At 37.4% G+C, this 23,100-nt stretch overlaps 1 protein-coding gene and 1 long non-coding RNA gene across 3 annotated transcripts in view; both read left to right on the top strand.

Moving 5' to 3' along the window:
* megf10 (multiple EGF-like-domains 10) overlaps window positions 1-23,100 on the top strand; it is a 55,632-nt gene that overhangs the window by 14,071 nt on the left and 18,461 nt on the right. The window contains exons 1-7 of one of the 2 annotated variants that reach the window (XM_026219113.1): window positions 298-1,001; window positions 3,206-3,307; window positions 3,422-3,522; window positions 4,778-4,870; window positions 11,212-11,458; window positions 11,538-11,658; window positions 11,794-11,930. In XM_026219113.1, coding sequence (XP_026074898.1) covers window positions 3,462-3,522; window positions 4,778-4,870; window positions 11,212-11,458; window positions 11,538-11,658; window positions 11,794-11,930 — 659 coding nt within the window. In that variant the 5' untranslated portion in view covers window positions 298-1,001; window positions 3,206-3,307; window positions 3,422-3,461. Of the gene's footprint in view, window positions 1-297; window positions 1,002-3,205; window positions 3,308-3,421; window positions 3,523-4,777; window positions 4,871-11,211; window positions 11,459-11,537; window positions 11,659-11,793; window positions 11,931-23,100 lie in introns of those variants that run through there. The other variant, XM_026219111.1, reaches the window with a different exon arrangement.
* On the top strand, window positions 16,765-20,025 carry LOC113053962 (uncharacterized). The gene is made up of 3 exons (XR_003277334.1): window positions 16,765-16,825; window positions 17,185-17,295; window positions 18,998-20,025. It is a non-coding gene; the product is annotated as an uncharacterized LOC113053962 (long non-coding RNA).

Here is a 23,100-nt window from a genome sequence, read left to right as displayed (position 1 = left end):
TTTTGGTTTGAATTTTATTTCATACTGTGCATTGTTGCAATGTGCTTAATAAATATTTGCATCATTTGTAATTATGTATTTTTATGTTTTTTTTTTAAATAAGTTATGTAATTGTAATTATCTTTGAAACTTTAATATTAATTTATGCAATTGCAATGTCTTAATTTTAGTAAAGTTAGTACACGGTCATAGCAATAAATGCAATGGTACTAATAATTGGCATAATTTCTTTCAGTGTTTCGGTTTCGGTTTTCGGCCTTGGTTTTCTCTTTTTCGGTTTTCGGTATTTCGATATTCATTTCGGTGCATCCCTAGATGGAATAGTCCGAGACGGATCTTTCATGCTGACGTAGCTCCACCAGCCTCCTGGCCACCTCCCTCCCGGCGACGGCCCGATCAAAGACCCATCTCATCTTGGCGGAGAGTGCCTGAAACAAGGCGCAGCATGGGTCCTGGTTCTCCCACACCGCTGTTCCCCATAATGCCGCCCTCCCAGAGGGCAGAGTTAACACGAAGGCCACTTTGGCCCTCTAATTGGCGAAGGTTCTGGGCTGGAGGGAAAAGTGCATGTCACAGCGGGTAAAAAAGCTCTACAGAAGTTGGGCTCACCCGAGTATGTCTCCGGAATCGGGAGACGTGGTTCCGGCTGGGAGGGGGTCTCAGATAGTGCTGGGGGAACAGGCGGTGTGAGTGGTGCAGTGGGAGCTCGTAGTAGCTGGAACTGTTGGGTGAGCTCGGACACCTGCGTCACCAAAGCCTGAACCGCGCGACCAGAGTCGTTAAGATTCCTCTCCTGGGAGTCCATCCTCCGAACACTGGCGCTGAGAAAATCTTCGAGGGTGGAAGGTGGATTACTCGCTGCCTCCATTTTGGTCAGATCATTCTGTGACGCTGTAAATGGAGGACAGGAGGCAAAAGCAAGTAAATGAAGTTTATTGAATGGAGGTGTGATGAATGGATGCTGAAGATTGACGCCAGGACCTCGATGGTAGCACAGACAGGTGAGGAGGTGATTTGAGTGCGTTGGTAGAGATGATGGTGGTGGTAGATCCGTGAAAGGTGGTGATAATCCAGAGATGACCAAACAGGAAACAGAGCAAGGGCAGGAACACTGGAGGTCGAACAGACATGTACACCGAGGACCTCAAACAATGATCTGACAAACAAGAGACGAAAGACAGGGCATTAAGTAGGCTGTTGGAATGAGCTGCACCCACATGAAACAATCAACATGATGTAACATGAACACAGCAGGAGACGGTGCATTCATGAACCGTGACAGTACTCCCCAAAAATGATACTCGAGTAAAGTACAGATCCCTCAAAATTGTACTTAAGTACTGTACTCAAGTAAATGTACTCTGTTACTTTCCGGTTCTGCTTATTGCAAATATATATTGTTAACATGAATGTTCTTATCATAATGCACAGTACCATATAGATATTCATTATATGAATAACATTTCTAATATATGCAGGTATATATTTTCAGGTAAAACTATATAGCTCCATATAAGCATACTGAATGTTTACATACTGTTGACATATATAGTTTACATATATGGCATTAACATATATCATTAAAATCATCACATAAATACTTTTAATATATGTGTTTATACTCATTTTACTATGGGTATTTCATAAATGACATAAACTTATGTTAATTGCATAAATGTTGTTTAATTAGACATATATGGTCTTTACATACTGAACCATATAAAAACTCATATAAATAATTTGGTTAAGTGTCTTGCTCAGGGACACATTGGTGTCTCACAGTGGATTCGAACCCGGGTCTCTCACACCAAAGCCACCCTCTCTCTCTCTCTCTCTCTCTCTCTCTCTCTCTCTCTCTCTCTCTCTCTCTCTCTCTCTCTCTCTCTCTCTCTCTCTCTCTATATATATATATATATATATATATATATATATATATATATATATGGGAATTTCAAATATGGTATAAACCTCTATCTTATTATAACATGATAATGTATATATGGCCTGTTAATAATACTGCCTTATGTGAAAACATATATGACATCACGGCTCGGATATAGAGAAATATATGTACATAGATTAGATTTCTGTCCTGTCTGTTCTGTTAAAAACAGCTCTTTCTCAGCATTTTGCAACAAGCACAAATAACTGCTTATTGTAGAGGAGCTTGTCCTTTATAGTTTTCAAAATGCAAGCTCAGACGAGTAAACACACACGCACACACACAGTGTTAACAGGCAGGAGATGTCCGTGGCCAAATTAAGGAACGGCTCGGAAATCCATTAAAGCCGACTGAAAAGAACAAAGATGGAGTTTTCTTTCCCAGCTAGATTGACTTTCACTGGGTAATGTGCAGGAACAGCTGTGTGCTGCGCAAGAGTTTCCTAAAGCAGAGAATGTGTGACCGCACAGCACAGTGTGGCTAATATTTGTGTGCAAGATTTCCCAGCACATTCCCAGTGTTCGGGGTGTTTCACTGCACTCACCCTGCTGCTGACAGTCCAATGCATTAATATTAGTTTCTTCATGCATTACTGTAGCCCTCACAACAGATTCAGATATGAACACTGCTTCCACAGACATACATGACACGTCTGTCTTTACACCATAACAAAGCAATATTTGATCCAGCTGCTGTTTATAGTGATATTCCTCATTTACACGAGTATTGCTCTTTTTAGCCATGAATGTGTCCTGCACATGAGCGGCCCTAAACACAGCCGACAGGCACAACTGTTCCCCTGAAACAAAAGAGCTTCTGTCACCGAGAGCTGTTTTACTGGAGGACAACATCTGAACGACGCCACACAAATACCCACAGACAGGTGTCTGGAGAACTGGAGAAGAGCTGCTTCCAGCTAAACACTCTGCTCTTCTGATTTGTTTTCCTCATGTATTGTGTAGCAGCAGTGGCCACACACAGTGAACATGTGATGCTCCGCTGTTGTTTGTCAGCAACTTCATGTTGATTCACAGATAACTGCACATAACTGCTGCTCTCATTAGCTATTAGTGCTGGAGTAATGGGACCACACACACACACACACGTGCGTCAGAGACACGGTCTTCATGTGTGTCTGTGTGTGTATTTGTGGTCCAGGTATTTTGCTACATCGTTGGGACAAATTTCAGACCCAGGTTGGGGGATATAGAAGTCATTATGTCTTTGGAGAGTCCTATTAAACCATGTGTGTGTGTTCTTCAGTTACTCTGTGACCGTGCAGGAGTCGTACGCTCACCCGTTCGATCAGGTTTACTACACCAGCTGCGCTGACATCCTCAACTGGTTCAAATGCACTCAGCACAGGTGTGTGTGCTTTACAATGCTTTAAAAAAAGCCTGTTTTCATATTTTGTATCAGATTCAGATATAAAATAATATTGAATGACCTGTAGCCGTGTTTTTTTTCTGCTGTGTTTAGGGTGAGCTACAGAACGGCCTACCGCAGAGGAGAGAAGACCATGCACCGCCGCAAGTCTCAGTGCTGCCCGGGATTCTACCAGAGCAGAGACCGATGTGTTCGTGAGTGTTACTACTGCACTACTGCAGACCGAGAGAGAGAGAGAGAGAGAGAGGGAGAGAGAGAGAGAGAGAGAGAGAGAGAGAGAGAGAGAGAGAGAGAGAGGGAGAGAGAGAGAGAGAGAGGGAGAGAGGGAGAGAGAGAGAGAGAGAGAGAGAGAGATGTGTTCGTGAGTGTTACTACTGCACTACTGCAGACCGAGAGAGAGAGAGAGAGAGAGAGAGAGAGAGAGAGAGAGGGAGAGAGAGAGAGAGGGAGAGAGAGAGAGAGAGAGAGAGAGAGATGTGTTCGTGAGTGTTACTACTGCACTACTGCAGACCGAGAGAGAGAGAGAGAGAGAGAGAGAGAGAGAGAGAGAGAGGGAGAGAGAGAGAGAGAGAGAGAGAGAGAGAGAGAGAGATGTGTTCGTGAGTGTTACTACTGCACTACTGCAGACCGAGAGAGAGAGAGAGAGAGAGAGAGAGGGAGAGAGAGAGAGAGAGAGGGAGAGAGGGAGAGAGAGAGAGAGAGAGAGAGAGAGATGTGTTCGTGAGTGTTACTACTGCACTACTGCAGACCGAGAGAGAGAGAGAGAGAGAGAGAGAGAGAGAGAGAGAGAGGGAGAGAGAGAGAGAGAGGGAGAGAGAGAGAGAGAGAGAGAGAGAGATGTGTTCGTGAGTGTTACTACTGCACTACTGCAGACCGAGAGAGAGAGAGAGAGAGAGAGAGAGAGAGAGAGAGAGAGATGTGTTCGTGAGTGTTACTACTGCACTACTGCAGACCGAGAGAGAGAGAGAGAGAGAGAGAGAGAGAGAGAGAGAGAGATGTGTTCGTGAGTGTTACTACTGCACTACTGCAGACCGAGAGAGAGAGAGAGAGAGAGAGAGGGAGAGAGATGTGTTCGTGAGTGCTTCTACTGGAGACCAGCTCAGATAGATAGATAGTGCAGCTCAAAGACACTTTCACTGGCTCTGAAAGACTCTTTTGTGTTTGACTGTAATCACATGCTGTCTCTCTGTTCAGCTCAGGCAAACTTTAACTTTCTACTGTGATTCATGATATCTTCTCCTGACACACCCTCAAAGGTCCTCAGCTCTGAAGCTTATTTGATAAAACAATGTGCTGACCAATCCGTCCACATGTAAAACACATGCAGCAGTCACTGGCAGATATGAGATAACTGATGCTGAATCTAGAGATTGGAGGCCGGTGTGGTCTCACAGTGTGTTTGTTTGCTGCTCTCTGTATTGAAGGCCTGATATCGTGTTTCCTCTGCAGCTCACTGTGCTGAGAAGTGTGTGCACGGCCGCTGCGTGGCCCCCAGCAGCTGTCAGTGTGAGCCGGGCTGGGGAGGGTCCGACTGCTCCAGCGGTGAGTCCTGCAGCTGTGCACGTCTGTCTCTCTCTCTCTACCACAGACCATGTCCAGAATGTCATCTGAGCTTTCGCTGCTCTGTGTACAAAATCATTTTGAGTAGTTCCTCAACAATGAAGAATTTCTTGCCCTGCATTTGCCCTGCTGGGGCTCCTGGACCGGTTTGAGGAGCACTGCATGAGTCCTCACATATAAAGCACTCCTTTCCCACAGATCAATCTTTAGAATGAACATTGTGTAGTGTTTCGGGATCCCACCGCTTCCCCTTCTCCTCCCGCCTTCACCCCGTGCAATCAAAGGGGCGTTGAGCCTTGGGTTAGAGCCTTCTTTGAGGACGGCAAGCCAAGTTGGTTTATCATTATCTAGCAGGACTGAATGGGCAGGCAAACTCGTGAACTTTCAGTAAAAGTTTGTTTGTGACTGGTTTGTAAAAGAGTCCACATTGTGAAATGTTGTGGTGGTTTAATAATCTTGATAATCTGATTTAATGTTGTTTAAGTGCCTGTACTCTGTACAGTCATTACATTAAGATACATGTGAATCTAAAACGTAAACATTATGTATTTACTACTACAGAAACATAAAATATTTACGAATCCTTTATCTCATAAATATATTTAGTTATATTTTTTGCAATTGTATAGCTATAGTTTAGATCCCTTTAACCTACCCTATCCCTTTAACCCGTAGAAGAATTTTTAGGACCTATAATTAACACCTCTTTGAAAGCTAACACCATGTTTCCTGATGATATCTCCCAAGGTTAACATATAAATCGTGAAGAGTAGCGGCCCTAGTACTGAGCCTTGAGGTACTCCATCCTGCACTTGTGATCGATATGATATCTCTTCATTTACTGCTACGAATTTATGATGGTCAGATAAGTATGATTTGATCCATGCCAAACCATGTTCTCTTATTCCAACATAATTTTGTAGTATATTCAAAAGAATCTTGTTGTCAATAGAGTTGAACGCAACACTAAGCTGCCCGTACACAATCTTCCACTGACTGAGATTTATAAAGAGATTTTTGCGCAGTTTCTGGCTTTTGTACATACGTACACTTTTAGGATGAAATCTACAGAGAGTTTTATAAATGAGTCCCCAGGTCATTTGTGACTCTGATGTGAGCAGTGTCAGTACTATGATATGGTCTAAATCAGTGGTTGGTAACTTGTGGCTCACGGGCCAAAACTGATATTGACTCGCCAACAATAATATCTGGCCCGTGGTTGCAGGCAGATTATTTTGATAGGATCTGGTTCTGAAATAGATATGTCATGACAGAAACAGTTACTCACAATCAGTGTATGTGAGTGGAGGGGAGCGGTGTGACTTTTGGATAAAGCGAGGAGCGGAATTTTTTAAATTTTTTATGTGAGAGTGTGGTGGTCTTCACTCACTCCAAGAGGGCTCCATCATGAGTACAGTTTATGCCAATGGGCCGTCATATAACTGAATATTTAGCAAGAATTCACGTTAAACATATCTAGATAGCTTGATAGAGACAGTGTTGGGGTTAATGCTTTACAAGTAACTCAAGTTACATAATCAGATTACTTTTCAAGGAACTAGTAAAGTAACGCATTACTTTTTAATTTACGAGAAAATATCTGAGTTGCCAGTTACTGTTTTCCCATTTATTGACTGAAGTACATCAGAAATACAGAAGCGTTGTGTGCGCTGTGTGAACATGATGTAGTTCTAGACTAAATGTGATGTACATTAATTCATCTCACTCGCAAAAAAAAAAAAAAAAAAAAAAAAAAAAAAAAAACTTTAGTATTCATCAAAATGAATTAAAATGGTAAAATGAAAACTCAAAATATGATACAAACCTGCCATAATTAAATATGTTAAATAGCACAAATTTATCCAAACCCATTTTATTAACTAATGTCTTTGCTGCTGACCTTTGTTAATCCAGTTCACTTCATGAATCATGATTTAAACAAGTACTATAACACGCAATCACTCTCTCAATAATGCATTCAAACAAATGTAACTTCATCTGTATAATGATTTTGAATGAGCAGAAAGCTGTAAAAAAAATGCATCAATCCATAGATAAAATAACTGACAAAAACTTATTTTCAACACAAACAAAAGTTGCACTGCAAAAAGCAGCCATTAATCCTGACAACCATGTCATTAGCTTGTCATGTGGTAGGAGAAAAGTTTGCACTATAGTGTTCCAATAAGCCATGTTTAAACTCTCCATTTATTTTATTTTTAAATATGTTATGAACAGAACAGTGATTTCAGACATACTGAAATACTTCAGCCGTGGAGTGAAGGGTGAAGGTGGAGCGGTGTTTCTGATGTCAGTGAGCGAGTGGAGCGGGAGCACGGTGATTATTTATTGCTCAGTGCGCTGAGGGGAAGATGTTGAGGCTTTACTCCACTCACATATACTTATAAAGACTGTTATAGAAACATACCTATGTCTTAGCCTCGCAGTCAAAAGACTTCTGTATCATCACTCTCTTAAATGTGATATCAGAAAGATCCTTGTATTACATGTAGAGGAGGAAACGCTTCATGAATGAGATCACACACATCAAATCCTATTGCAATGAAGATCAATTATTACAAACGTTTGCATTAAATATTAAACATAGTTCAAATAGCGCGAGTGATTTCAGTAGTAAGTTGCTCTGGAGAATGATCTGGATGTGTTATCAGAAGTCTGGGCTTTCAGCTCTTGGTGTTATGTCTGAGTCTCTGAACACGCTCGGCTGCTCAGCATTAGTTAACCACTGCTTTTCTTAGTCCTGGTCTTATTATAGTGGATTATGAAGAAGGATTTAGCAGCAGGGTTGCAGTCAGCTGAGATATGACTTTAATTCGTCTGAAGACTTATTGTATCTGGCCTTTCCGGGCCACAAGACGACAACAAAACACCCTACACTGAATTAAGGCTGAAGAAAAAAAGGCCTTTTCTTCATCAAAACAAAGAGAAGGGACTGATTGGCCAGAAACACAGGAAATGACCTCAGGGCTGAGCTCATGTGATGTCAGATGTAGGCCAGTGCAGCACAATAACACAACATGCTCAAATAAATCTCTCTCATTCAGATTCATATATATATATATATATATATATATATATATATATATATATATATATATATATATATATATATATATATATATGCCATATTTCCAAATGAATCAAATCAAAAGCCTGTGTATTGAAAATATTAGTTTAAATACCCAGCACTTCTGCTTTAAACAGTCTGTACACATCAACCGGAACGATATTTAATGTGAAAGGTGTAATACAAATGTGCCCTGACCCTGTTTGTTCATTAGAGGACACTGGTCTGAATCAGTCTCTGATGAAGCCCACAGACACGCTAGCATCTTCACATCTAATTCTGTGCTGCTTTATATGTGTGGATTGGTGTGAAAGTGTCTTAAGTGATTTATGCTGAAACACGAGGGTGAGCGTCTGTATGAGAGGGTATTGAATGCACAAACAGTTTCTAGGCAGTGATGTTCTCATTGTCTCATCATCTCAGTCAAAATCAGACACTGAAAACTGTAATCTGTGTGCTCTGGTGTTTTTGATGCTCATCTCCTGAACGCATGCTTCAAACACTTGGTGATTGGAGCTTAGATCTTAAAGTATTTGAGACATTCAGTTAAAGCAGGAAGGTTTGTTCATCCAGGAAATGAGAGGAATGTTTCTTGGACTTTGGGGGCTGTACAGCATGAGCTGGTAATGGATCAGTGACAGAGAGGATGCTACACAGAGTGAATACAGACAGCCTTCGTGTCTGCTCAGTGAACCGGCTCATGTTTCACTAAAGCACTCTTACTGGCCTGAAGGAACATTATGGAGGTTCCAATGAAGTCATGTGGAAGACATCCAGAAGCACAGTATGACATATAGAAGATAAAACACTGATATATTCATATAGTCACAGAGATGATCGAGTACCCTGTGTCTTCATGGTGAATTAAGGTGATTTTGGACACTGAAGCTCTGATCACAGTAAATTAAAACAGTACAAATAATATCTCAGACTACCCTCAAAATACTCTGGACATGACACTGGTTTTCTTAAAAAGCCTAGAAGTAATAAGGATTTTCCAGCCCTGATGGTAAATTTCTCTTAAAACTCATAGTATAGTGAGTTAGCAGGTTGAAGCACACAAGTCCTGCACTTCCCTGATAATGCACCATCATACATCTGATACATAACACACAATCATACAGCTGACACAATGTGCGTACAATACACATAAAAGAGAAGAAAGAAAACACAATCTCAGAGTGAGTGAAAAGGGTTTATTTTCAAGACAGACAGACACAAAAGAGTTAGTGAGGTGTGTAAGTGAATGGACAGCAGGAACAGAGAGGAGGCAGCTAGGGAAGACCACTGGAACAACACCACTTCAGATCCTTGATGAGCACAGACTCTGAAGCAGACCAGGTGCCAGGAAGAAGGAACCAGCGGGCAGGAACTGGAACAAAACGAGACAGGAACATGCTCCACAAGAACACAGATTCATTCAACACACACTGGGGATAGACTAAACCAAAGAACTGATAAAAACTCATGTAAAAAACTAAACAACAAGCGAATAATTACTTCTAAAACTAACACCAATAACAAAACAAAAAATAAAACAAAAAAACAACACAGGGCTAAAAGAGATCGATTAATACTGAAATCAAACCAAGCAGTCAAGAAAAAGACAAGATCCAAAAAAACAGGAGCAAGACTTAAATATAACAAGACCAGTGATGTTCGGTTCTTGAACGAATCATTATTTTGAACCGGTTCACAAATCGAACGTTAGTCCTGGGTTGATGATGTAGGACGCACAGCCGAATTAGCACATCCAACTCAAAAAGAACCGAATGAGCCGGTTCAACCGACTGTCGAAGTTTACCGAGGAATGCTTAAGATTCTGATGAGTGAGTTAATGATACTGTGCAAGTCTGAGCCACACACTGGAAATATGCTTATTATGACCATAATTCATTTACATTTTATTAAAACATGCAAAAACCTTTCTGTTGGGTGATGTAAATACATTTTAAAATAGTTTATTGTGCGTGCATATTATATTATATAAGTTGCTTTAGCGAAATCAAGAATTTATGAGACTGGTTTATTCATTCTTTATACTGTGGACATGTAGAACATACCCGCGTTTGTGTATCAGTGTCTGTGAAACATTTAGGAATCTCATCCAAGATGTAGGCTAGTCAAAATTGATCAGTCAGCTGTATTTGACATAAAGGATCCACAAATGAAACTGTGAACACAAACACCATTAACAAAAGTGAATTATATGGCTATAATTAGCAATATGCTTTCACACAAATAACTTTATTTTTTTGAATCTTTCAATATGTGTTGACACAAATTGCTTATTTGAATTTCACTGATACAGCAGAGTCGTTAGAAAATAAATGCGTATTGCTTGATGACGTCATGAACTGGTGAAACAGCTTTTGAACCAGTTTGCAGAAATTAATCAGACGTTGCACCACTAAAGAAGACTAGAACACAAGACAAACCAAGCACTGGACAAAAAAACAACAACAAAAAATACTGTACTCAGCCACATCCAGAGACAGTGTGGATGAGAATAAATACGAACTGGGAAACGAGGCAAAAAACAAACAAACACATAAATAAAGGAGAAAGCATACAAGGAACAGGTGAGCACAATTAGACCAACAAGGACTAGACAAGGGCTGATAAGAGAGTGTGGTGAAGAGGAAATAATGACAAGCACTTTCAAACCTGTGTGTGAACAGTGAAGCTGATTCAGTTGAAGAGCATGTCTCTGAGCACTAATGGACTTAGAGAGCCGGAAAACTGCAGAGAAACATTACTAAATTTACAAGTTACAGATTTGTTTTCAGCATTGTAAGCAGTCTAGGAAAACATGCGTGACCCCACAACTCATCCTGGACTAAGATGGGATGAAGATAATAGATGCTTAACAGCTTCTCTCAACAGTAAATTATATAAATACATTTCAGTAAGTCAGCTGTTAATTTACAACTGTTGTTAAGTTGTCAGTTGTTAAGTTAATTGTTCAAAATGTATTTTGTTTACTATAAACAATTGTTTTCTGTATTTTTGCTGATCATTTTACAAAAATTTCTACATTAAAATTTCAAAGATTCAAAAATCCCCCTCTCTGTTCTCAACACATCACATCCTGGCTACTCTGATGTTACCAGGATCCAAAATCTGTGAAGAAAAGCTGTGCTCTCATGGCTTATCATTGCTTTATTTTCCACACTGCAGGACTTACTGTGTCTGGAAGTGAAATGCATCTGTGTGTGTGTGTGTGTGTGTGCAGCCTGTGACGGGGATCACTGGGGTCCGCACTGCAGCAGCCGCTGTCAGTGTCAGAACGGGGCTCTGTGTAACCCCATCACCGGAGCCTGTCTCTGTGCACCTGGGTACCGCGGCTGGCGCTGCGAGGACCTCTGCGAACCCTCCACCTACGGACACGGCTGCCAGCAGAAGTGCCTGTGCCAGAACAACGCCACCTGCCACCACGTCACCGGAGAGTGTGTGTGCAGCCCGGGATACACGGGAGCATTGTGAGTTGACCTGCACGCTGCATCCTCTCAGAAACAGCAGTGTGAGAGAGTCTGACGCTGTGTGTGCTGTCTGCTGCAGCTGCGAGGACCTGTGTCCTCCAGGGAAACACGGGCGGCAGTGTGAGGAGCGCTGTCCCTGTCAGAACGGCGGTGTGTGTCATCATGTGACTGGAGAATGCTCCTGCCCCGCCGGCTGGATGGTACGCCTGTGTAAAACCAAAGTCTAGAAGTGAAAAATAGTTCAGATTCATCATGTTTGGGCATTGGCAGTGTTGTTATATTATTTGGTTTTGTTTTAAAAGGTTGTGACAGTAGTGTGTTGGTGTTGTTTTCAGGGAATGGTGTGTGGACAGCCGTGTCCAGCGGGACGCTTCGGGAAGAACTGCTCACAGGAGTGTCAGTGTCATAATGGAGGAAGCTGTTCTCCGTCCACTGGTCATTGCACGTGTAGTGCAGGATACACAGGAGAGAGGTCAGCACAAGACATGTAACACCTTACAGCATGGGAAAGTGGGAATGGTGATCGCAAAAATGACCAAATGCAACTTAAACTTGAGTGTGTTGTATATCTACAGTACCTCCTGTCATGTTAATTATGTTGATTATCTGAATGTGTCCATCTAGTGGTATCACTGGTTGATTAACTGGTTATATTATGTTCTTCCCAAAACTTTGTTAAAGGGGTTATATGATGCGATTTCAAGTTGTTGTTTTTTTTAGAATAAAGTCTCAAATCCAAAGAGATATTCTTTATAAAAGAGATATATAAGACTCATCCACGTCTCCCGAAACGCCTCGTTTAAACTCGCCCCCTCGTGTCTACGTCACAATATGGGCAGATTTGCATAACGCCGCCCAAGTGTTCATGCAAAGAAAGAAGGCTTAACATTGATTCCCATTGTTTCCTCCGATGCCATGTTGTGGAGACGCTGTGTTTGGTTGTGAAAGTGAAGATACATTGTTTGGTTTTCAAAAAGAGGACACAACTAGAAATCAGTGGTTAAGTTGTAATAACACTGTTCCAGAAACAGTTCAACCCAAATATTCAGATGTGTGCACATTTTATGTAGGACTGTCTCCGGGTCCTGGGAGAGAAGACTACAATGTCGTCTGTTCTGTCTCACGCTCTGTGAGTTACATGTGTAAAGGATTTGCCACTAAGGATACAAACGTGAGTTTTGAGCAGTGTAGATCAGTGCTTCTCAATCCCAGTCCTCGTGCCCCCTGCGCTGCACATGTTGTAGATTTCTCTTATGGCTTCAGATGTTTGTCGAACATAAGTGCCCTGTGAAGTGGACACCACAGGATATTCTGCCATGATTCCAGGTCATTGTAAACGTATATGCTCCATTCGAAGTGCATTGAAGTGTGCGAGACATGAATTTGTATTGTATTTATTATCAGCTGATATGAGCCAGTCGCAGAGATATCGGTATCTGTGAATATGTCACCGATATGAAGCACCATGGCTAGGGTTCAGCTCTGGTGTGGAGTAGCACTTGTTGTTTGTCGTTTCTCTGATCACAAATCACAGTGCACTGGATAGCTGGCCAATCAGAGCACACCTCGCTTTACAGACCGATAAGCTTTGTAAAAATAAACACATTTCAGAAAGGCGGGACAAAGAGGAGACAGTATGTGGAAAATGAAGTGTGTTTAACCATAAACATATTTTGTTACACCAAATGTTTTTTAGCGACATCATATGACCCCTTTAAAAAAACTTCATAAATTGAAAGTCATAATGAAACATTGGTGAAAGTGAAAGCAGTTAGCAGACGTGATTACTATTCAAGCCTTTTCCTAATGTCACTGCAGTCGAGATGTAAGATGTAGAATGAGTCGAAACAACCATTTCTCCTGGTGTTCATCCAGCAGCAGAATGCACAGCTGTAATTACAGTACGAGCGATTGAGCAGCATGTATTTAAGCTGCAGAAATAGAAACGCAAGTGCATTTTTATGACTTAATAAGAGCTTTGGCTTCACCAAACGTCACTGTTACCTCCGGTTTCCCTGATTTCACCACACCCTACCGGCTGGAGAATAATCGCTTCACAGCCACAGGGAGGAGCCCACAGTGTGAGTGTGTGTGTGTGTGTGTGTGTGAGTGTGTACTTGTCTACCTATCCAACAGGGGACCATGGTGTCGTTACACACTCACCAACAGGGGACCTCTGAGCTAAGAGGGGACATTTTTCAGGTCCCCTGTTAGACATGCCTTAAATCATGCTAAAATCAACTGAAAAAGCCCCTGGTGAAGTTTTTTTAATTTTGACCAAGTGGGGACCTGGACGTGTGTGTGTGTTTAAACTCATTCTCAGCAGCGCCCCTGTAGGCCGGGGCAGGAACTGTAAGGGCAAATTCACACACGTCGTTCACACTCCTCTATTGTCTGAATGCCTGCTGCTCCAGAGAGGCTCTGGGGCTCTGCAAATCTTTTAAACTCCTAAACTCTTCTAAACTCTTAAAACATTCATATTCTCAAACATCCAGGAGGACCACATTACAGTGAGGCAAAATAGTGTCTGAATTATTAGCATTATTATTTCACTCTAATGCTAAAAAAAGTTTATTTTTATATTTTTTACCCCAAAATTTTTTAACAGTGTATGTTGAATGTCAAGAACTGGTATTTTATTGTTATCATCAACATTGCCATTGCATGCATAGATATTGAGAATGTGAAATATTGTTAAATGTAAGGTCAGCCAATCAGGCGTCACACTTCACCATCTAACAGGGGACCAGTGTGCTTTTTTTTTTAATGCAACAATCAATATATAATTTTGAAAAACTGACATATTATAACCAAAAATTCCTCATAAAGTAGACTACCAGTAAATTTGATAAAAATTATTCTGCCAATAGACCTGACCATTTTTTGCTTAAGTGCTATCTGATATTATCAAGATGAATTTGTTCTGACAGGTTAAATCTGAGTTCTTGTCATCTTTTATTACCATTATCTAAACTATAGCAAATAAACTGTGATAGCGTTTGAAATGTTCAAGGTATCTGAATATATGTAGTTTTTACTGTATACATACACAATATACGTATATGTACTTATAATACTGACACATTGAGAAGTGTCTTTATAGTTAGTTTGTTAGTACTTAGTTTCTTTATTTTTCAAATAATAATAATAGTAATAAAAAGTAGTAATATAAATAGAGTCAGCCAGCTGTCAACAGTTCAAGGGCAGAGGTAATGCCTCTTATAATTAACTATATATATATATATATATATATATATATATATATATATATATATATATATATATATATATATATATATGTAATTATTATTTTTTTTTTTACATTTATTTGACATTTTCTTGGCTTAACCCCAATACACTTCTCAACGTATGAATGCAATCAAAACCCATTCGTGAGAAGGTCCTATCGGTGATGATAATTTGATCAGACAGATAGATAGATAGATGGATGGATGGATGGATGGATGGACAGATGGATGGATAGATGGATAGATGGATGGATGGATGGATGGATGGATGGATGGATAGATGGATAGATAGATAGAACAGATGGATAGAATAGTGCTAATGTTGATCTGAACACTTAGGTCCCCTGTTAAATGGTAAACTGCGACATCTCTTTGGTTGCTTTGACATCTCTTGAAGATTTCATGTTAACTTTGAAAATATTCAATTGGCTAAATTTCTAAATCAATGTTACAATCAACATATATTGTAACATTATATTATCATCCTTGCCATAGCATTCAGAGATGGTGAGAATGTGAAATATTGTTAAATGTAAGGTCAGCCGATCAGGCGTCACACTTCACCATCTAACAGGGGACCAGTGTGCTTTAGTCTAGAGAAACACTATTATATGCACAGACCTGTTGCTGTGTACGTTTAGCATGTACAGTTTAGTCTGTGTAGAAATGACCATGCAGTAGTGAACAAAATGGTGACCTAAACATGGAAACATTGAAATGAACTGATTTTGTTCAAGTGAAAAAAATTATTGAACATCATTGAACCAAATTTACACTTCAGTTTTCACCAACAAAACTTTTGACATTGTATGGGTAAAAACCAGCAGAAAGAGCTCCTTAAGGTAACAATTGCAGGTCAGTACGTTTAATAGTAAAGAGTGCATGTGTTAGATAAAATGAGTTTGGTCCCCAGTTAGATGGTGATGTGCGATACATGTCTGGTTGATTTGCCCTTTCTCGAATAACAAACGCACTATAAAGATTCTGGAGCTTAAAACTCAACAATTCTATTACTGACGAATACTGTTCAATTTAAAGGGTTTATCGTGGACTACGGTGTTTATAGTTTTTATTCGTTTAATACGCAAATTTTACATTATTTCGAGTTTAATGAAACACAACTTTTTTTCTGTCAAAAACAATTGTGTTTGACATGAGTAGCATATTTTACTAACTAATCAGCAAATGTTGTAAAAAATGCTTGAAAAAAATCTTACATTTCATCTTAAAATCTTAAATTTAATTTTAACAACAGTTTGTAAGTAAAAGTTCTTAATGTCAGTTTACAGTGAACTAGCACTAAATGCCCTTGAGTGTAAAAATAAAATAAAAATTCCCTGATTATTTTTCAAGCTACATAATCTAAAAGCAAATCAATCCCAGTCAAAGTGACTTGTTTTAAAGAATCCCCACATCCCCCAATTCCCCCAGCAGCGTCTGGTAAACTGATTGTGCTCTCTTCTCATATGCTAATAACACTAATGTTTCCACATTATCACCTGGCCCTTCACAGCAACAGTACCAACAGTATCCGGGCTAACTGAGTCTCATCCAATCACGGTCCAGATAGCTGGGTGGGGTTGTATACATACTCTGTTTTCCTGACAGAATCTATATTTGAATTTTTTATTTTTTTGTGAAATAAAATTCCAAAACCTTGAAGGACAAACTGCTTTTTGAGATTCCTACATTGCCTACAAGGGACCACATACAACAAAGCCTACTAAGGCCATTTCTCATCTCTTTTTTCCACTCAAGACTGAAAAGGTAAGTTATATATTCTGAATTTAGATTCTGATAACATGTAAATAGTAGCCTTAAAAAATAAATGTCTGCCAAAAATGCACGCAGACTGTTAAAATTTGCATGTAGTCTCTTTGTAAATGTTAGTGCTGTTTAATCTCTATTTACTGTATATATTTGTTCATTTGTTGATAGATTTTTTGTGGTTGTTTCTAAATATTGTTTTTCATTTTGGCAAATGCAGTGTACCCTAAAAAGATCTTGAATATTTCACAGGAAAATGAGACCCAGAAGAGTCTGTCCTGAAAAGGAAGCTTTGAAATTCATCGCATCTGGGAAAGATAAAGACATATTTCAGTCAAGAGTCAAGAGAAAGGTAAGTCATCATTTAAGACTCTGTCTCCAATACTGTATGACTGCAAATATTAATTAAATACTTGGCATAGTAGCTTTTGAATTTCAAGAAGTGTACTGTGCAATGTTATTACTTGTTCATAGTGTGCAGTGTGAAAAAATAACAACAGAAATTATAGATAATCAGAGGCTTGAATATTTAGTGTATTTTAATTTTGATGCACAGTTATAAAGATTGTAATGTACTGATAATCATACTTGATAAAATATAAAATATTGATAATCATTGGAACTCGAAAACAACTGGGACACATATTAAACTTGTATCATAAATGTATGTATTCTCTAAAGCTAATATGTGCATGTGTTTGTGACCAACAGATTGTTGATGAAGAGAAAAGAGCACATTTGTGTGCATTTGTGACCACAAACATCACTAAAGGAGAAGAAATGATGTTCGACTGCGGAGATCCTGACAGCCCATGGAGACAGGTACATTTCTATTTCAATAACTTTAGCTTATATTTCAGAGTTATTTCATGAATTGTTATTTATTTGTAGTAGTCAAACTTCCTTTGAGTTTTAATGTAAAATAATGGAATTAACCTGGCAAACTTGTTACAAACAATGTTAAATCAGTTTGGGATCAGTACGATTTTTAAAATGTCTTTAAAAGAATATTCTGCTCACCAAGTCTTCATTTATTTAATAATAAAAAGTACAGTGAAAACTATTCAATTCTGCTAATTCAAATTATTTCTGAAGATCATTTGACACTGAAGACTAGAGTAATGACGCTGAAAATACAGCTGCACTTCACAGAAACACATTACAGTTTAAAGAACATTCGATAAGAGAACAGTTATTTCAAATTGTAATACTATTTCACAATTTTAAATTCATTTTACAATATTTCTGATCAGGTAAATGCAGCCTTGATTAGCAGAAAAGTCTTCTTTTAAAAACATTAAACCAGTCTTCCTGATCCCAGACTCACTGGTCAGGTGTTGATCCTGTGAGAGGTGTGATGTTTGTGGGGGAGAGAGAGAGAGCGTGAACAGAGCAGATAGCACTGCAACACAATAGAGATTACTGATCAAGGTGAAGAAAAAACAATCCGCACTGGTATGGTCTTTACTATATTTCATAAAATAGTACCACTTTCCCATAAGATGTCATTGGTTAACACTAGTTAACATGAAAATCACTTTTAAAGTGTTTATTAATGTTAGTAAACATGACTTTCATCATTAACAAATACAATGTTTGATTTTAATAATGTATTAATAAATATTATTTAATGTAGTTGAGCTAACATTAACAAAATATAAACAGTTGTATTTTTTTTTTTAATGTTAACAAAGCTTAAATATTTAAACAAATGTATTTCTCATTGTTAGTTAATGTGTCCTGTCCATCGCTCAGTGTTTTTAAATCAAACTTAAAGACTCATTTTTACACCCTTGCATTTGAGTGATGCTGTGAACGGTTCTTTTGATGTATGTTTTTATTTTTTTAAATGTGTATATATACATATTTTTTATTTTAATTTTTGATCTCTGTTGCTTTTATTAAAGTAACCTTTTCTTGTAAAGCAGTTGGATCAATGATGGTTGTGTTAATGTTGTGCTCTATAAATAGAAATTGACTTGACCTGACTTATTGTAAAGTGAAACTTTACACTTAACAAAAAACACTTTATTTTAAGGGAATAATGCATTGGTAATCCAGAATAATGCATTAGTTAATCAATAATTATTGGCTTATTCTGGTCAATAAACTTGAATATCAGTTAGTAAGTGCCACTCAATAATTGTGAAAAAGTTAATAATTACTGGTTTGTTTATTCTTAACTAATACACAATTCTGGATCCTTAAAATGTTAGGTTAATCATGAATTACTAGTGTGTTATTACATGAATTACATCTTTTAATTTGGGTCTGGGTTTGAGTATAAAAGGGGATGCAAGTCAAAAAGTTTAATGTATGCAATAATAAAATTTTAGTCTGTAACACATATGATTAAAATAATCAATTAAAGCATTAATTAAAATCAGTTTTACAAAAAAGAGCACTTGTTGAAATGTTCTGCATGTCACTTTCAGCGTTCATAACAATATCATTATTAGTTCTGTACAGCTTAGTCAGGTGGCCATTACTAGACATTGATATAAATGAATCTTCTATATTACAGGTAGCAGGATGCTTGGTCCATTACATCCTGACGGATGGACAACACCCTCATCAGACCACTACACCCTACACCCAGGATCCACTTGGTCTGTCTCTACATGTCAGAACGAGTAACTTCAGTCTTCAATGGGATGAAAAACTAAACATATCTTAAGCACAATGCTGAGCAAATCAGTGGAAGAGCGTCCTACTATTGAGGAAAGCCTTCAGGAAGTCAAAACTATGTGCAAAGACTTATTGTAGAGTTTACAATAAGCATTAAAATGATTGGATATAAGTATTAGTGTGAATTTACAGGTTTGATCACCAGTCTTATCAAATATCAACCACAAACAGCTACAGCTCAGGAAAGACTTCAGACTTCAGTCTTGGACACATCAGTAAATCACTATTGCCATTAAATCAAAACGGTATGATCCATTCACCATAAACAATACACAAGATCTAAAGATCATTGTCTTTTCGTGTTTTCAACTTTGTGAAGTATGTATTACTGACATTACATTTTTTTAATTCATTCATATATTTATTCACTATATATATTTTTTATCTTTTAATTTTGTTAAATAGCAAAACCCAGAAAGCCCTGGTCAGAAACAGAGAGGAAAGTCATAGAACACAGTTTCAAGATCTACTTTGAGGAAATGAAGGCTTCTGGAAAAGTGGACTGTGAAAGATGCATAAATGCAAACAGGATTCTAAAGGATAATGGAAGAGACTGGAAAACAGTTAAATACTTTGTGCTCAACAGAATAATTTCAGGTAAGAGAAGTTTGGGTCAACAGTACTGAGCCCATAAACCCTGAGAGCGTGTGATGTGGAGTATCAGTGTTGAGTCATAACTGTGCCGTGACACTGAAGGTCCATGTACATGCAGCATCAGTGCGTCATAGCATTGAAATGACTGACTACAGCTGTTTTCAGCTGCTGTTTGGGACTCTGTTTTAGACCTGTTATAACTTTGATGTAAGCCACTGTAATTTTGAACTATTTAATTTTTTTAAAAATAAACATATTTTATTATTTTCATTTTGATTTGTTGTTTTACTTTTCTTGGCAATGTTGATAATAAAAATGGAGCCCCTAAATCAAGTGCTGCTCTGAAAAATGTTAGTGTGTTAAACGACTAAAGTGCCAATGCTTAAAGTATTTTATTGTAGCTCTCCATACAACACCTGACACTAATACACATGGAGGTCAAAACTCAAAATTATATATTGATTGTTGCATTGAGAATTTTCAGTTGGATCTACAAATGTGCAAATGTTAAAAGACATTCAGTTCATCTAATTTACTGGAGCCAACTGAAGATTTTAATGCAGTAAATAAAAAAAATAAAAAAACACTGGTCCCCTGTTAGATGGTGAAGTGTGACGCCTGATCGGCTGACCTTACATTTAACAATATTTCACATTCTCACCATCTCTGAATGCTATGGCAAGGATGATAATATAATGTTACAATATATGTTGATTGTAACATTGATTTAGAAATTTAGCCAAGTGAATATTTTCAAAGTTAACATGAAATCTTCAAGAAATGTCAAAGCAACCAAAGAGATGTCGCAGTTTACCATTTAACAGGGGACCTAAGTGTTCAGATCAACATTAGCACTATCTATCTATCTATCTATCTATCTATCTATCTATCTATCTATCTATCTATCTATCTATCTATCTATCTATCTATCTATCTATCTATCTATCTATCTATCTATCTATCTATCTATCTATCTATCTATCTATCTATCCATCTATCCATCTATCTATTAAAAAAAAAAAAAAATCCCATTTAGCCTCCAAGATCAAACCGGTCCCCAGTTAGATGGTGAAGCATGACGTGATCTGTTTGGTTGCCTTTACATTTAAAAAATTACTTTTATTTATTTATTTATTTCTGAATATAATGGCAATGCTGATAATACCCTAAAAATAGAGCCTCTGAAAAATGTCAGTGTTAAACAGCTAAAGTAGCCTGATTAAAAGATATTTTACTGAACTCAACTGAAATTTTTCAATGCAGCAAGCTAACATATAATATTGTTTCTTAAGTTAACATATAATATTGTTTCTTAAGTTAACATATAATATTGTTTCTTAAGTTAACATATAATATTGTTTCTTAAGTTAACATATAATATTGTTTCTTAAGTTAACATATAATATTGTTTCTTAAGTTAACATATAATGTTGTTTCTTAAGTTAACATATAATATTGTTTCTTAAGTTAACATATAATATTGTTTCTTAAGTTAACATATAATATTGTTTCTTAAGTTAACATATAATGTTGTTTCTTAAGTTAACATATAATATTGTTTCTTAAGTTAACATATAATGTTTCTTAAGTTAACATATAATATTGTTTCTTAAGTTAACATATAATGTTGTTTCTTAAGTTAACATATAATATTGTTTCTTAAGTTAACATATAATATTGTTTCTTAAGTTAACATATAATATTGTTTCTTAAGTTAACATATAATGTTGTTTCTTAAGTTAACATATAATGTTGTTTCTTAAGTTAACATATAATATTGTTTCTTAAGTTAACATATAATATTGTTTCTTAAGTTAACATATAATATTGTTTCTTAAGTTAACATATAATGTTGTTTCTTAAGTTAACATATAATATTGTTTCTTAAGTTAACATATAATGTTTCTTAAGTTAACATATAATATTGTTTCTTAAGTTAACATATAATGTTGTTTCTTAAGTTAACATATAATATTGTTTCTTAAGTTAACATATAATATTGTTTCTTAAGTTAACATATAATATTGTTTCTTAAGTTAACATATAATATTGTTTCTTAAGTTAACATATAATGTTGTTTCTTAAGTTAACATATAATGTTAATGTGTCTGTGATGTAAGAAGAGGTGATTCAGTCTAACAGGCGTCACACGTCACCATCTAACTGGGGACCAAACTCATTTTATCTAACACATGCACTCTTTACTGTCAGAAGTATTGACATGCAATTGTTACCTTAAAGAGCTCTTTCTGCTCTTTTTAACCCATAAATTTGTTTTGTTTATGTAAATTAAACAAACTAATAATGCTTTACTGGAGAAATTAATGTAATTATTTTCTCCTCGCCTTTTATTGTTTGATTAGCATTAATGCCAACACTTAACTCAAGCCACAAGACAAGATTTTTACAGATACAAAAAGGAATCTCAGTGACCAACTACTGGTCTAAAAAATATTTGACTGGAAAAATCATCCTGTAATAAATATAATTTCAGTTCTACTTTCTGAGTATGAATTATCATATGCAGTAAAAACAACAACACTCAAGCTCTGTAAAAGGTTTTGTTCAACTGCCTGGATTCTCTCCTGCATGATTTTATGTGAGTCTCTTTAGACATTGGAACCGTACATGAATTATGAGCTTCTAGAAGTAGGATCACAATGTGTCGGTCATCACCGATGTGACGTTGAGAGTGACCGACTGAAAGTGAAATCCTTTTCACAAACTGAACATACAAATAAACACATAGCAAATAACATAATAGTCATATTACGTAGAAACAATAAGTGCTCTCTATATATTCAAAGTTCAAATAGAGAAATTTTTCAAGCAAGACAGATCTGTAGACAACTACAAAATCTGTTATAGCCTACATACTAATAACAGTCTAGATATGTTATGAAGCCTAACTTGCTCGCATCAGGGAGTCACTCTCAAAATGCGGGGTATTAAAATCCCTTTTAAATACGCGTACATGTTTCGATTTAATGATCGCGGGATCACTCGGCTGTGCTCTGAACATACATTATAGATTACAAGACATTAATTTTATCAGACACTCCACAACGAATCCTCCTTTGATGTTTCTTATCGGCCAATGAGGGTCATTTTTGTTTGTGTTGAACAAAAAAAAAAAGTCAAATAATAAAAACAATTCCACACAGACTAAACTGTACATGCTAAACGTACACAGCAACAGGTCTGTGCATATAATAGTGTTTCTCTAGACTAAAGCACACTGGTCCCCTGTTAGATGGTGAAGTGTGACGCCTGATTGGCTGACCTTACATTTAACAATATTTCACATTCTCACCATCTCTGAATGCTATGGCAAGGATGATAATA

Source organism: Carassius auratus, chromosome 35 (genome assembly GCF_003368295.1).
Source record: "Carassius auratus strain Wakin chromosome 35, ASM336829v1, whole genome shotgun sequence".
Classification (NCBI taxonomy): domain Eukaryota; kingdom Metazoa; phylum Chordata; class Actinopteri; order Cypriniformes; family Cyprinidae; genus Carassius; species Carassius auratus.
The sequence above is the reverse complement of the archived record's forward strand: the minus strand, read 5'-3'. Positions and strand labels throughout refer to the sequence as shown.